The sequence below is a fragment of the Musca autumnalis genome, unplaced genomic scaffold (assembly GCF_047663935.1).
Source record: "Musca autumnalis isolate F117 unplaced genomic scaffold, ASM4766393v1 scaffold_1, whole genome shotgun sequence".
In the NCBI taxonomy this organism is placed as follows: Eukaryota; Metazoa; Arthropoda; class Insecta; order Diptera; family Muscidae; genus Musca; species Musca autumnalis.
In genome coordinates, this window is record NW_027411644.1 from 154,382,347 (window position 1) to 154,399,756 (window position 17,410).

Genomic DNA, 17,410 nt, shown 5'->3' on the forward strand with positions numbered 1-17,410 from the left:
AGCTTTTTCTGTATGAATTTCCTTCTTTATGTAAACATTTAATGATTTCTCGAGTAGCGTGGTAACAATGCGTATTTTTACCTATATTTGCAAGGAAAAACTAAAAAAATACCGGTAGATTTAACATTTAATGAATAGAAATTAATTCATTTTAAACTTTTACTTACAGGAAAGAATCACAAAAAAATAATATCAATTTATTTTTACGAAAACGAAAAACTGTCCTTATTATTTTTCACAGCAGAAATCACGGATTTTACAAAAAATATTTGTTTTGTATAAAAACTAAACAAAAAGAAAACAAAATCGTAACGGGATTTCTTATTGCAATACATGTACATTTTCAAAAACAAATTTCCACCGCAAATTCTTCCATTTTACACATTTTAGGAGCGAACAAAAGTTGTGAATGTCACTGTCCTTATTATTTTTCACACCACTGTATGAAATAGACGAAAGCTTTTAGATAAAAACGAATGGTTCGTAAAATTTTACAAGAACCAAATTTTGAACGTATACGTTTTAGTACGAACGGTTCGTGTGACAGGCAAGCATTTTTACAAAAACACGCTGTTAAATGGCAGTCAGCTGATTTTTGTTCATAGCACAATTACCAAGGTAAATGCATTAGCCCATCTGATCGAATTTGAAACATCAAAAGAAATTGTTGTAAATTGAATTCGTCTCAAAAAACATACGGCACATTACAAATTTATGGTTTAATATTGAATATGTTAGCACATTATGCTACTAATACTAACTAATGCGCATATAAAGAATTATTTTATCGTTTAGACATCGTAAATATTAGTCTTGGTAGATTAAAATCAACTTTGTATATCAAAGCAAATTTAGTTTTTTCGGCTTGTTTACAAATTTTGACATTTTAAATTATTTTTGCTCTAGCAATTCACCGATGCATCTACCTTGTTTCTTGTGCCAGCTCGCAACTTTTTGTATTTTCTAGCAACATGTTGCAAAAAACTGAGTTGTATACGAGGATTTATGCCGGTTTTAAAACAAATCCACTCAATACGAGGATGTATTTTTGTATGGGAAATCTGGTAGATTTTGGCCGGATTTAGCAAATAAAACCTGGTAATGGGCTAAATCCGGCTAATGATGTCATATCTAAATGGCATAATACTTGTGGTCTCAAAACCTCTAGTTCGATGAGACACATTTCAGATCGTATCAAAGTGTATATATCCTTAAGCCCATGGGCATAATCTTTCATTGGATTAACATTACTTTTATGAAAACATGTACTTGTTTAAAGGACATGAATGTTGAGAAACTTCTCAGATACACATATAGTATCAAGCTTAGAGAATTGGGTTAAGGTTTTGGCTATAGGAGAAGTTACACTGAACCAAATTTTAAACCAATATACTGTGGTTCCGCCTGTGGACTAAAATAAAAAATTATGGCGATAAATTTAATTGCGATTGAAATAAATATTCTCTAAACACATTAAAGTTTTGATATCCAGTATTAAATTTTGCCAATTTACAGCGATAATATGTCAAGTTAAGTCGAAGAAGTTGAGATTTGTATGTGGTGCTTTAAAAACGAAAAATAGATCCGCAAAGTATTCGTAGCTTATGAGTGAAATTATAAAAAATTTAAGAGGTTGCAGTACAATTTCCAAAATGAAACTTATAGTTGATGGCGTTGACAATATTCTTACGAAAAAAAAAACAAATTCATATCTCGCTTTCTAACATCCTTAAAAATAAATTCTTTTTAAATGACTTATTGTGCTGTTTTTAATATCATTACTATAAATTTATGTTGAGTTTTACTAATGTTGGCCCCGTAAGTGCAAGTCCATATTTTTGTTAAAATAAAGGGTAGAGTCTCTAGCTTACGATAAAAATATCCAGCTGCCCCCTTCTGCCACCCTGTAAGTTATTTCCCGTTATACCACGCCTGTAAAATCGTCCGAAATCGTCCTGTACGTCCGAAAATCGGGAGGTACGTTTAAATGGGAGCTATACCTAAACGTGGAACTATATTGAACAAGGAGGTATGTTGTTCCCTCAGAACTCAAAATGCAAAATTACAGCCAAATCGGTTGGAAAATTTGGCTAAAATCATAAAAATGCCGAATATCGGGAGGTACATTTATATGGGAGCTATACCTAAACTTGGACATATATTGAATATTTTTTGCACGGAGGTATGGTGTTCCCCCCGAAGTCAAAATGCAAAATTACTGCCAACTAGGTTAGAAAATCTGGCTAAAATCGTCAAAATACCGAATATCGGGAGGCACATCTATATGGGACCTATATCTAAACTTGGAATTATAATGAACATTTGTTCCAAGAAGGTATGTTGTTCCCTCAGAACACAAAATGCAAAATTACAGCCAAATCGATTGGAAATTTGTTTGCGGTACCTTTATATGGGGGGCTACATCCAAATGTGGACCTACATATATTAAGATTTTCTCTCTCTTTTGGGCTCGTTATACAACTATGTTTAAAATTTCGAGGCAGTAGCTCGATTAGAACTATTTTTGTCACTCCTTTCCATACAAGTGGGACCAGTGTGCAATATCGTGATTAGGATTTCAACACAAACAAAATTTCAACGGGTATCACAGACATATCCGCGTTGGTATCCATAAGGACGGCTGATTATTATACCCTCCCCCATAATATGGAGGATCTTTGTCGTTCCGAAATATTCGTCAGAGACCCCTTGAAATCAATATAGGCCTATATCGGTCCACGTTTTGATATAGCCCAATTTCAAACTCCGATCCGATTTTAAAATTTTTTTGTAGAAGTTGTTTTTGTAGCCACAAAAAAGAACTGGTAAATTTTTTTTCTTCAATCTGGCCATAATTGTGTCATTCACACAATTTTGGTGAAAATGCGCCTTTGGCCGCCTACAAATTACTATGGAAACAAAGATCGCTAGGTTGGCACGGGTTAACGTTAACCGATCGTCATAAATTTTCATATATGTATAAGGTTTTTGGATGAAATGGATAAAATTAGGGGGTAGGTCACTCTAATGTACATGGTGCACCACACTTAGTTGCCTTACTCCCAATCTTAAAATGATGCTGGCACTGACTTCTAGAAATATCACCAGATTGATTGGAATTTCTAATTGACATCTTATCAATTAGTTTCAAAATTGCACTCACCTGACTTTCGAAACGAGCCAACCGCAAACACGAATTATGTATCTTTACTAACTTTTGATATCGTGCTTTAATACTCCGAATTACATTAACAAATATTTCTGGCTGACTAAAACTTATTTAGAAAATGTTCATAATATTTACAAACAAAAAAATAAACGATATGTGATTGAAAATATTTCTAAAACATAAAGTGGAAAATTGAAATGAAATATTCCCTATCACACCTTTTTCATATAGTGGATACACTACACACACCGTTTTATTTATAAATCATATGTCGCTAACAAAAATTCACCAACTGCAGTTGTTTCTTCGTCTGACGTATCTGCCTGTGTATACTGAAAGTTTTAACAACTAAATTCTTCGAATTTCTGTATTTATACCATTTTTATTATCCTTTTAAAGGATAATCAATTTTTGTCACATCAATTTTTATAATGGCTCATTGCTCTTCAATTAAAATTAAAGTTGCAAAACTGACAACAGATGTTGCTATCCTTTTTTGGCGCTATTTTACCCTATTCGTTCAATCATCTGTTTGTGTGCGGGTGAAATGACAAGAATTACCAGATTAATCTCTTCGAAACGAAAACACATGAAGTATTAAGTATTTTTGTTTCGAAATATATCATTTATTGGGTTGTTATCATTGATGACATATTAGCTTTGTTCCTTTACTTTTTTAATGGTAAAAGTGGTAAAAGAGCAAACTGTCAAAATTGCTCAAAATTGCTCTCTCATGAACAGTTTTACCAGAAAAGTAAAGGAACGAAAAATGGTGGCAATGTCAAAAAGAAACATACAAATTAAATTTTTTTTCTTTTATTTCACCGTTTTTTATTTTATTTTGTAGGCGTTCCCCTTTTTCTTCTGTTTTTGTTAATTTTTTTCTTCATTGTCAAATAATCGTCAAACAAATGCCGAAAAATCAGTTCTACCATTTTTTACCTGAAGAAATTTGTCTGGTAGCCTGTGGTAGAAGAGAAAGGCATTTTTGATCTCTCTCACTCTCTTAAAAATTGCTTCCAGTTTTACCACTTTTTGGGGTTAAGGAACGCTTTGCAGGTTAAAAATGGTAAAAATAGTGACCTCAGTTAAGTAATGGAACATAACTATTGCAACTTTGAGGATGGCTCTTTATTTTCATTTCAATCAATCATATTAGATGTGTTCGTTTACTCAATAATTTGTACAAATTTGTGCAAGTCCAGTAACTTCTTGCAACCGACTAAGGTATTTTGCATTGTACTGTAGAGTAAACGAACAACATCCAGTAACAATTTGTACACATTTTGAGTAAACGAACACACATATCGTTATGGAATTAGGTTTAGCTTATATCCATGTAGACGTTGTTTTATTCTCCGATACGATTCGTACCAAATAAAACGATGGTTCGTTTAGATTACGATTCCATAATACTTTATGATCGTTAACTAACTGGGCATACAGCATTAGTCTTTACTTCACGGACGGTTTTAAATTGCGTTTTTTTCCATTTCCATTCCCCTTACGTGTCTCTTCAACAAACTGGGACTTGCCGCAAGTAAACTCGCCTAATGTAAATTGGGACTTACTATTTTAGAATACAATTAAAGTTTTAAAACATAAAAAAGTTAAGAAAAGCAAACAAAAATGCAGTGTGAAATATTTAAGAGAAAATGTGACAGTTTCTCTTTGTGCATCCCTGAAGTATTGGCAATGAATGACCTCACACGTTAGAAAGAGTATTAGACTAAAACCGAATGATCAAAATAAATATGAGGGAGAGAGGAACAATAAAAAATAAACATGAAAATAGTTAGTACAATTCTATACAGTAGTTGTTGTTGAAAAATTAATTAAATAAAGTAAATGCTTAATAAAAATTTAAAATTTCTAAATTAACGAAAATTCATCTAAATTAACTGAAATTCGCCAGTTACTTTCGTAACAATATATAAAACGGACATAGGTATAACCATGGCACAATAATACACGTACCTCGCCAAAAACAGCTGATTACCGTTCTAGTTGTCAAAATGCATTATTGTGAATTAAGCCACATACAATTCACAGTAATGCGTAATTGTAAACAAATTTTAAAGGTTAATAATGTTGTGTAGCCTTACGTAAAGCTATTTTAATACTGCCACCATGGTACAAATACACAGGTAGCCGCATCGGCAATTGTTGGTAACATAAGATGTCAAAATTTGACATCAATTCAATGCAATTGACACATTATGTTACCATCAGCTGGCTTGATAATGCTACCTGTATTATTGTACCATGACTGCCACAAAGTATATACATTAGACCTTCCAAAAAAAAATTGATTGGAACTTCCCCCTTCTAATTTGGCTCAAAAACCTTATATATGAAATATTATGACGATCGGTTAAAGTTAACTCGTGTCACCCGGGCGATCTTTGCGTCCATAGTAATTTCTATGGGGCCAAAGGTGCATTTTCACGAAAAATTTCTAAAAGACGATTCTTATATAGGTCCTAGATCGGCCATAACCATGGTGGAATAAGAAGGTGTTACGTCGAATCATACCAAACGTCAAAATTGTTCACAATAACGCATTGCTGTGAATTGCTTGTTTACCTTTTGTATGTGATTTTATTCACAATAACGCATTTTGACAACTAGTGTGATAATCAGCTGTTTTTCCCGTTGTACCTGTATTATTGTGCCATGGCCCTAACATAACGAAAATTTAGATTTTGTATGGAATGGTAACAGATAATGTCTCCAAATTTTTGATGTGTGAAGGAATTTGGTTTTGAAATAAATTTGCCAAATTATATTGAAATCGGTTCAGATTTGGATATTGCTCCCATATATATTTTCGTCCAATTTCATGTATTTGATGCACCAAACAAGCTATCTTCTTTTTTTATTTGCGGGTCCGTCATTCGGATATAAGCAATCATACAATATTATTTGTATTACAAATTAATATGTTTTAATGTTTTATATTATGAAATTATTGACAGCTTTCGATTCTAACAGCATGTATTAGATTTGTTTCAACCCTGTATCCTGTCCATTATTGGATGTTCCTCAGCCAGTATGTCTCTCTTCTGCCTCTTGTTCTATGTCCTTCTATATTAGATTTAATAATGGCTTGTATAAGCTTATATTTATTGTTCCTCATCAGGTGTCCCAGGTATGCGATTTTTCTTGATTTGGCGGTGCGTAGAAGATGTCTATCGAGGTTCATTCGTCTTAGGACTTCTTGATTCGTAATATGCGATGAGGGTATCTTCAGTATTCTTCGATATACCCAAATCTCTAATGCTTCAATTTTTTCTCATATGCACTTTTTAGGGTCCATGTTTCTACTGTAGTATAGACCAAATGTAGCATTTGACAAATCTTGCCTTCGTTTTGAGACTTATTTCATGGTTTGTAAGTGTTTTTTTTTTTTTTTTATTTAAAAAAGGCATATTTGGCCATCTACACTCGACGCACAGAGGGGAAATTTGTGTTAAAATTTGATCAAAAGCCCTAGAAAGCTCATTTATAGTCGGATTGATATAAAATTTTGCACAAAGCATATCTTCTGTACAAGGATTAATCCTATAGAAAATAATGAAAATCGGTCCAGATTTGGATGCAGCTTCCATATATATTCGCATCTGATATGAGATAAAAATGCACCAAAATCACAGAAATTTGACACATGCAACCTGAACCAGCCTAAAAAACATTGAGCCAATTTTCAAACAAATCGGTACAGATGTATATTTAGTCCAATATACACATATTTCATTCCAAATTTTATTTTTTGAAACTTACTTAAATTAAATTTTTCTCAATTCACATGAGAAAAGCCTTGAATATTTCTGAATAATGCAAACATATTTGATAGGTGTTGGTTTAGTACGATAAATAAGAGTCCCGGTTATAAGGCGGAACAAAATTTAGTGTGAGTAAACCTTGCAATTCCATATAAAAATATTTCATATTTTAGTTGAGAAAAATTAGATTTTTTCGGAATGGCGCAAATATGCGCAATTTTTTATGATTGAATCTGATATTTGAGACTCAAGCGCATAAAACATTAGAAGAAACTATGGTCGGGAAACGACGGGGAAATAGACTTTTTATACCCTACACCACTATGTGGGGAGGGTATTATAAGTTGGTTTTGGCCAAAAAGTTTGTAACGCATCGAAATAATGGTCGTAGACCCATACTTATATATATCAAAATGAATGTCTCGACGAGCTGAGTCGATCTGGCTATGTGTGTCCGTCCGTCAGTCCGTCCGTCCGTCCGTCTGTCCGTCTGTCCGTCTGTCCATCTAAACCTTGTAATCACGCTACAGGTCGCAATTTTGATCGGATCGTCACGAAATTTTGGGTGTTGATGGGGGTCCCGGAGGGGAAGAAGCCTATTGATTTTGGTGATGGTCGGATAATATTTAGGGGTCGGAATTGGCAAAAAACTTATGTGGATAAAAAGACAACGTTTTTTTCCAAAGCGAACATCTCAGCTTCTATATGGAGTATACCAAAAGCAAAACCTGACAATGAAAGTAGAAAATATCACCTTTCTAATCATGTAAAGTAGGTTCTTGTAGGTGGTCAAATAACAAAGATATCACAATAGTCGCAAATAAACCCCAAATTTTCATGCTTGCGATTTTTGTTATAATGACGAATATCACAGCTTTGGCTGGGGACTTTCCAAAAGTAAAGCCTGACTATGAAGGTAGAAGATTCCACTTTTACAACGATGCAAACTAAGTCGGCGTAGGTGACCAAATAGCGGAGATATCACAATAGTCGGTAATTCATCCCATTTTTCCATTTTTTTGGAAATCACGCTACAGGCCGCAATTTCGGTCGGATCGTCGCGAAATTTTGAGAGTTGATGGGGATCTCAAAGAGGAAGAAGCCTATTGATTTTGGTGAGGGTCGAATAATATTTAGGGTTCGGAATGGGCAAAAAACTTATTTGGATAAAAAGACAACGTTTTTTTCCAAAGCGAATATCTCAACTTCTGTAAGGGGTATACAAAAAGAAAAACCTGACAATGAAAGTAGAAAATATCACCTTTCTAACAATGTAAAGTAGGTTCTCGTGGGTGATCAAACAACGAAGATATCACAATAGTCGCAAATTAAACCCAAATTTTCATTTTTTCGATTTTAGTTATAATGACGAATATCACAGCTTTGGTTGGATACTTTCCAAAAACAAAGCCTTACTATGAAAGTAGAAGATCCCATCTTTACAATGATGCAAAATAGGTCGGCGTAGGTGACCAAATAACGGAGATATCGCAATATTCGATAATACATCCCATTTTTCCATTTTTTGGAAATCACGCTACTGGGCGCAATTTTGATCGGATCATCACGAAATTTCGAGGGTTAATGAGGGTCTCACAGAGGAAGAAGCCTATTGATTTTGATGATGGTCGGATAATATTTAGGGGTCGGAATGAGCAAAAACTTTATTTGGAGAAAAAGTCAACATTTTGTTCCAAAGCAAATATCTCAGCGTCTATAAGGGGTCTAAAAAAGCAAAACCTGACAATGAAAGTATAAAATATTACATTTACAACAATGTAACGTAAGTTGTCGTAGGTGGTCTAACAACGAAGATATCGCAATAGTCGCTAATAAAACCCAACTTCTCATTTTTGCGATTTTAATAGTAATGACGGATATCACACCTTTGGTTGGGGACCTTCTAAAAGCAAAGCCTGACTAAGAAAGTAGAAAACCCCATATTTGAAATTATGCAAAGTAGGTTGGCGTAGGTAGTCAAATAATAGAGATATCGCAATAGTCGTTAATGCATCCCTTTTTCCACTTTTTCTGCAATCATCACGAAATTTTCTCACAGAGATAGAAGCCTATTGATGTTGGTGATGTCGACAGTAGTCAAATATAAAATTAAATATTAACAAGTAAGAAAAGTCTATAGTCGGACGGAGCCGACCATGGGATACCCTATACCACTATCCCTGGACAATCGCTCTCCGCGGAACTTCTTTTCAATGATTGTAAAAATTTATTGATCAAATATCAGAGATGTAATGTATAATACTTATGAACAAAACCACAAAGTTATCTAGCATGACAAAGACATTTTTGTAGCAGGAAATTAAAATTTAGTTCACACAAACTAAAATGAAACCCACTTATGTAGTACTACTACTTCCGTTGTTTAACCGCTACGTTATTGAAATTTGTATCAATTTCACACAAAAGTTTCAGTCCATTTAACCCGCTAAGTATTATCTGATCTTCACGTTGGTTTGTACGCTTCTTCTTTATCATAAACTGAAACTTTGTTTAAAATTTTGCGGGTTATGATTTTGACCTACAGAGCCGCTACAAAATTGGTTAAAATTTTGTTTTTGGTCCATTTCATCCCCTGGACATTTCACGATCATCACCAAAAACTAATGATTTCAATTCTGGCCCGAACCCAACCTCTTTAAAAAATTCGTTACAATCGGTCCATAATTGTGGCCTTAAGCTTGTTTACAATTTTTAATGGACGGACACACATCGCTAAATCGCTTTATCTCGTCGAGATATGAATTTTGGCATACCAAATAAGAGGTCCAGGACGAATATTTCGTGGTGTTACATAAACTTTTGGAGAGACAATATGTAGCATGGGATAAAAATGTGGTTCTCTACACAGAACCCATTATATATTACGCAGTAGGCCCGTTATCTAGCAAACACTTTATTGCAATTTACATCAGAGGAAAGGTCAGTAGTTTTTTTCCATATGTAGGCTACTTTGCGAAATATATATGTTCTCAAGGAATTAAAATATCAACTAAAAATAAAATTTTTATATTTTTCATACAAAAGGAATGGTCCATTTCACCCGCTTAAGAATATCAGATCATCATTCAAAATTGTAGGCATCTTTTTCGACCAATACTCTTACCCGGTGCAAAATTTCGTGACTATTGATGTATAATTGCGACTTCTAGCGAGTTTTTTATTACACTACAAACAAATAACGGAATATATTAGGCTGTAACGCTGTTATCTGATCATGCACACCAACATAATTTGCATTAATTGAAAGGTCAAGCGTTCCACTTTCAAGTATACCGCACTTGTCCGGAATGTCACTTCCAGGAATTAAGATATAAGCTGTATATTAAAAATTTTCATAATTTTCACACAAAAGTTTTGGTCCATTTAACCCTCTAAATATTATCCGATCGCCACCTCAAATTGCAAGCTTCTCCTTTGTGATATACTCTTACCTTATTTAAAATTACGCGTTCATCGGACTATTATTGAGACCTACAGAGCCGCTAGAAAATTGGATAAATATTATGTTTTTGGTCCATTTCACCCGCTAAATATTTCACGATCATCACCAATAAGAATAGGGATCTATTCTGATCTGAACCCGACTTCCATACAAAATTTCGTGACGATTGGTCCATAATTGCGGCCTGGAGCGTGTTTACAATTTATAATGGACAGACGGACGGACGGACGGACGGAAGGACGGACGGACGGAAGGACGGACGGACACGCATCTCAAAATCGCTTTATCTCGTCGAGATATGAAGATTGGTATACCACATTGGGGGTCTCCGACGAATATTTCGCGGTGTTACATGAATTTTTACCAAAACAAACTTATAATACCCTTTTCCACCTTGTGGTATAGGGTATAATTATTTTGGTTCAGTTCGCCTTAAATCATTTGGTATAAAAGCCAGATAGGTGAAAACTTTCGTATCTCCATAAACGAAATGTTTTCGAGTGAAAAGATTATTCACAGAGGTAGTGGTGTAGGGTATCACATAGTCGGCCCCGTACCGACTATAGCCTTTTCTCACTTGTTCACTATTGAAATTGTAGTAATCTTAAAAATTATTATAAAAAGTTTTCATAAAGAGGATATGTATCACCATTATTAAAGAGCAAAGATGTAAAATCAATCTGAAAATTTTAAATGCTAATCTTGTTCAGAGACTGTACAAAAACAATACATCTTGAAAAATATAAATGTTCGCGAAAATAATGTCATTTTAATGTTCACCTAATTTCTTAGTTTTCGAAAATTTACTTTTTGTTTTCAGTATGGCTGTGTTCAATCGACTGCTGCATCGGATTGGTTAATCTTACAAAGTCGAGGATGGTTATAGCAAATGTAGAAAAGAGTCTGGTTGCCGTTTATCAACATTTTTTTCATAAGAAAACGATTTTCATATTTTGAGTTTTGAGCAACTTTAGGCCTATGTTTCCCCTCTGTGCGACGCTTAATTTCGTTTGATGTGTTCCATTGGTCGTTAATTAAAACGCCAAGGTATGTAAAAGATTTTACGCGTTCGATGTTCTCGTATTTGATATTTAGTGATGTTTCACAACTTACGTATTTTCGACATACAACCATACATTTTGTCTTCTTTATATTTATTTTGAGGTCATATGTTTCGCTTACGTGAGTTTGTCTAGGAGTTATTGCGGTCCAGATATACTGCTAGCAATAATTGTGGTATCATCAGCATAACGTTTATTATTTATAATTTTACCCAGAACTCTTATTCCAATTCAGTCTCCTGCAATTGACTCATTAAATATCTTTTGGGTGCATATATTAAAAAGAAGCGGCGATAGTATGCAACCTTGCCTGACTCCTTTTGATATGGGAAATTCATCAATCAGATCACCATTTATTTCAATTCTTGCAGTTTGGTTGCAATATAAATTTTTTACGCTATATTTACCCGATTTTAATGAAAGTTGATATGTGTGACGAAAATTGGCCTACAAATAAATCTATAAAATATATTTTACCTTATTCGGGGTAGCGAAGCGCACTGGATTCGGCTAGTTAATTAATAATTTGAAATAATAATAACCTAATCCGCGGGTGCAGATTAGACTTGTATCGAATATTTCCAATCACAAATTGTCTAATTGTCCAAAGACTAATTAATCACTTCTGTCGGCACAGCGAAGTCAAACTTATGAAAATTCATAACTTTTGTTTTCTGGAAAACAAGTCAAAAAGGTATCAGTTTGCCGACAGAGATATAGCCTCTGCCTGTGTTAGTTGAGACTATTTTCTATAGCCGGATCGGAGGAAGTAAACTCTTTTGCGGTAGAGCGACGGTGATAATTTGCAATTTTTATATAAATTTTTTGCTGATAAATTATTTGTAATTATTTCATGTATTCGTTTGAATTAATAAAGAGTTTTATTTCTCTGGAAAATCATATTTAAATACAGCATTTTTCATTTTCCAAAAAAGACTTGAAAATTCCATGCCAAAGCATTGGTGAAAATGACATGTCAAAACATTGGTGAACATGACATGTCAATGCATTGGTGACACAACTGTGAATATGTAAAATACATATCGATGCCTTACTTCCTCTACCTCATATCTTAAAAAAAATCGATTTTTACTTTTTTGAATCAACCGATTGCTATTTTTGTGTTTTATTACATAACCACTTATTATCTCAATATGTTGTCGCGGTTCTCTAAATATTTATAAAATATATTCTCGTATCTCATTCACTCCTATTTTCATAACTGCCTCAAACTCGTATCTTAATACCTGAGCAATAATGTTTGACTGACAATCAATGCCCAGGTGTAACGGCGAAAGCTACGATCTTGAAATTTTGGGTGAGGGTTAGTCTTGGGGCGTAGGTGGTCATTTGGCTGGGCTTTTGAAAATTCGTAGTAGAAGGGCTACGAAAATTAATTAAATGTACTAAAATTTGTACCATTTGTTTGACTTATTGGTAATATACGTCGAGGCGAAACGGCTAAATCTAGAATCTTCAAAATGCACAACAAATTTTACCTTTCGTATTACGCGAACGACTAGAGCTAGAATTCTGAGCGGAAAATTGGGAATTGGGAAAATTGCAAAATAGTTGTATTAAAGAGTTTTTGGAAATTAGAACAATAAGCTTACGACAATTACTAAAATTTATTAAGAGTGTACAATTTGGTATTTTGTGAACGAATAAAGTTAAAATCTTCAAAATTGTTATGCTAATATTGGTTGAGATATTATTTTTATGTAAGGAGGTGCTTTGGAAATATATACGAAAAGTACTAAATGGTACTAAGTACTATTTGGCATTGAGTGAACAGATAAAAGTGGAATACATATAAAGATATGTTCCACAATACCCCGAGAGGACAAGGGGGCTTCTCTCCTATCAATGAGTGCACGCCAATTAATATTGGCTCAATAATGTGGGACATACTTCTTATCGCCGAGCCGGAACGGCGTGTCTTACGACACCACTTTTTAGTGCAGTTGAAATACTGAGGAAATGTAAGCCGACGTTACACTGAGGGGATTTGCCACCGCCGAAAATTTTGATATTCTGGTCAGGGATTGAACCGCAGACAATCTGAGTGCAAGGCGGACGTACATACCACTGCACCACGGTGGTTCCCAATACCTATACAATAGTTACCATAACAGCAGGCAGAAGTGGACGATAAAAGTGGAATAATGCCATTTATTATCTACGTCACTGGTTGTGTCTATGTTTGAGGTACCACGAACAAAATAACCATATTCTCACAATGCAGCGTGATAGAAGACCAAAAAAGAGGAGATGCATGCTTCGGCGTTTGTCGCTATCGCATGCACTTTCGTTGTAATGGGCCCACAAACATTAGATTTGATTTACTGCCTCAAAATCGTATCTCAAAACAATTCTTTGGTAATATAATAAACAATTTATAAATAACTTTTGACATAAAAGTCATATTCTAACAAATTCATGCCTCGAACTAAAAATAGAACCGTTCATTAAGTCCCAATTTACATTAGGCGAGTTTACTTGCGGCAATTGTCAGTTTGATGGAGAGAGAGGTGAGGCATATGGTAACCCTTTGCCTCTCATCCCCTTCTCTCACCTACAAACTGACAATTGCCGCAAGTAAACTCGCCTAATGTAAATTGGGACTAAAAGAAAATAATAAAATAACACATATACCATGCCGCCCCGCTTTTGTTCCGCATCTTCTTCACTTCATCATATTTGGTTAAATATACCACTAGTTTTAGTTTACGCTTATATTTTCAAATAAAAATATATATTTTAAGATATTCTTGTACTTTATTATTTAAATTCTAAATTATTTCGAATTTTTACTATGATAACTTGACTTATGCCAATTTGCCGAAAGGTGCAGCACTGTTGACGGGAACATAGTAATCACCAGCAACCATGTAAGCATTGGTATCGGCACCCATGCGAACGGAGCTGTAGGTGGAGCCACAGCTCTTAGCGACAGCATCTTCATAATTGCCACATTTTACGGTGGCGAAATCGTCCTTCTCCACAGCTTCAGCGTAGTAGATGACAGAACGGCTATGGGCACAGCTGCCAGTAAGATCAACACCACAACCAGGTTGAGATTTACCACCGTTGGGATAGAAAGCACCCTTACCAATGGGTTTCAAAAAACCTAACATACCACCGTTGGTTTGGATAGATTCTACATATTGGGCATCAGTGCTGGACAAACGGCTGTCGGGTTTGTCATAGCTGTACAAGGGAAGGGCAGGGTCCAAACCGATGATGGTGTGAGCTTGACCAGTGGCAATGTTCTTACCAGTGAAACCAGCAACATGAGCACCCAAACTGTGGCCAATGATTTCCAAGTCGGACAATTTCAAACCGTAGTTGTTAGCCAAGAAATCTACCAACTTGGCAATCTTTTGACCAACACCGGGAACAGCCAACACGGATGTGGCATAATCATAAGAGCGAGCACGGCCCCAGTCGACTGTGATCATGTTGTAGTCACCCTTGCCCAAGAAAGCACCGCGGATACCATAGTTGACATAGTCATCTTTGCTGGAAGTCCAGCCGTGGATGGTGATTCTGGTGGGGTTGTTGGCATTGAAAGGAGAAGCGTTGATAGACTTGGTGGAGGCAGTGATTTCAACACCATCGTTGGGGTTGGACTTGGTGTACAACAAGAAGGTGACAGGGTTGGTGGTCAAACGGCCTTCCAATTTTTCAGCAGCGCTCAAGTATTCTTCGGCTTCATCAAGATCAACCCATTCGAAGGAACCATCAGCCTGGGGAACATACCAACCGTTTTCACCGTTGACGCGTTCTTCCTCAGGAATAACGGAAGCGGTGGCTATAATAAAGACAAATTGTATAATAATGGCCACTTGCAAAAAACTTCGAAATTCTTACCGGCAGCTACGCAGAGAGCAAATAGTACAAAGTATTTCATGGTCAAACGAAACGAATACAATTGATTTGTGCAAATAGTTCCTCTTTTATACAATATTCGCTATAGGCCGAAAAAGGGGTATGTAAGGCTATTATCTATCCCACCAACACGATTATTATTGTCAATCAATTCATTGCGTGCGAATTTCTTATCGTTCAAGTATTGGTTGTATCTGCAATCCGTGTAAAATATTCCTTAATAGTTTTCAATGGGCCACACATGTCTTTGATTTCCATTCTCAAAGATATCGGAACAATGTTAGTCCATACTAAAGTAATTATTTTTGTTGAAATGATCTGATTTTCCACTCCAAATAATACACCAACAACACTAGTTGAGATAAAGAAACATTTTTGCTTAAACTTATTTTCTATCTTCATAGAGTAGCTATTTGTACAACACTATTTAATTGTTGTTTACCAAATCTTATCTATTCAGTACTAACCCGTTGTTGATTACTTTTTTCAAGTTTATATCAGGCGATTAGCCGCGGGAACTTATCTCTCATATGTCCACATAGGGATTGTTGACCACAATAATCATTTACAATACATACATATATGTGTGACTAAGCAAAATGTAGGAAATTTACATTAAATTTAATGTAACAAGTAAAAAGAAATAATATGGTTTTGCCTAAAGCTATAACCACCCACTAACACAAACCCTAATACCACCACCGATACCGGTAATTTGAGTAAAATCATTCTTCTAAAATAAATAGTTGGTGTTTCAGACACTACGGCATCACATTCCACGCTCAATAATGGTTTAGAAATCGATTTTTGTGGCCAAAACCCCAATTTTTTGTCGTCATCGTTTTTTAATGTCTATACGGTATTCGATAGTTAACATATTTAAACAAAGGAAGATGGGCGTGCCCCTAAAGCAGCATCCGGCAAAAAGGGGCACACGTGCCCTTGATGAGAATAACAACAGAGCAACCACCACTCAGTCTTCGTTCAGACGTCAATGAAGAAGGTTCTGCTGTCGCTTGTTTCAATGATTTTTAATTTTAGCAATGCAATAACGCACACGCTGTTTGTGGTGAGAGAGAGAGTCGTATGCGTGAGACCGCACACAATGCGTTTGTATTAGTGCCGATACCTGCCCTAAAGACAACAATTTTCCCCTATTTTGAAAATACGTAACAATTGCCAACAATAACAAATCCCGAAATAATAATTTTTAGACATTTTTTGTATATTTTACTCACAAAACATTAAATTATGTCCGTTGGGAAAAGGCAATTTTTCATGCATTTTTTTCCGAGAAAACTACCAAACTTTTTTGGTAGATTTTTTTTTTCATCAGAGAAGACATCTTTAGGGGGTGTTTACACTATCCATCAATGTCATATGACCCGAAATAAAAACATTCCATATCTGCCCAAAAAGTAAATCGCGCAAGGAAAATCCCCAATATTGCACACATTAGCGACTGTATAACGATGGAAAATTTCATGTCATATGACATTGATGGCTAGTGTAAACACCCCTTTATCTAGAGCAGGGTAAGGCATTGTGACTTTCGTGAGCGTAAATTTACTCTCGCTCACAACTTATGTGTTCATTTACCGTTGCTTTCTCCACACACCCAATTCAACCCATTGAAAAAGCATGCACTCACACAATTACACCCCGTTAAGTATGCAATAGAAAAGTATGGTGCCTGACGCTGATCTAGAGTCTGATTTTTTTGTGAAAAATATTATGTTATTGTGACAAATGACCGTCTACGAAACCCTTTTTTGTGAAAGCGTTTTGCGCAACACTAGCTCGAAAACGAATTAACCGATCGTCATATATTTTTGTGTGTGTTTTTTTAAGAACATAAAGACATAGTCCTTAATCGACCGATTTTTTTTAAAAAATATTAGATTATACTCAAACGGTGGACCAAAAAACTCAAAATTTCAGTTTTTGGCTTAAAAACCTGACGTTTTCTGTCATAAAACGGACAAAAAAAAATCTATATAAATGAAAATCAAATGGTTGTAGAATGTGCGCCATAACCCGG

The 17,410-nt window shown here is 35.1% G+C and overlaps 2 protein-coding genes across 3 annotated transcripts in view; one reads left to right on the forward strand and one right to left on the reverse strand.

Annotated features, from left to right (window-relative positions):
- Window positions 1–17,410, forward strand: part of RYa-R (RYamide receptor) — a 688,795-nt gene that overhangs the window by 140,707 nt on the left and 530,678 nt on the right. The gene's annotated exons all lie outside the window — the stretch shown is intronic.
- Window positions 14,237–15,419, reverse strand: LOC141390899 (phospholipase A1-like). The gene is made up of 2 exons (XM_073963833.1): window positions 15,352–15,419; window positions 14,237–15,292 (listed from the first exon to the last, which is right to left on the reverse strand). The coding sequence occupies exons 1-2, from the start codon at window positions 15,389–15,391 to the stop codon at window positions 14,307–14,309; spliced, it is 1,026 nt and encodes a 341-aa protein (XP_073819934.1). The 5' UTR covers window positions 15,392–15,419; the 3' UTR covers window positions 14,237–14,306.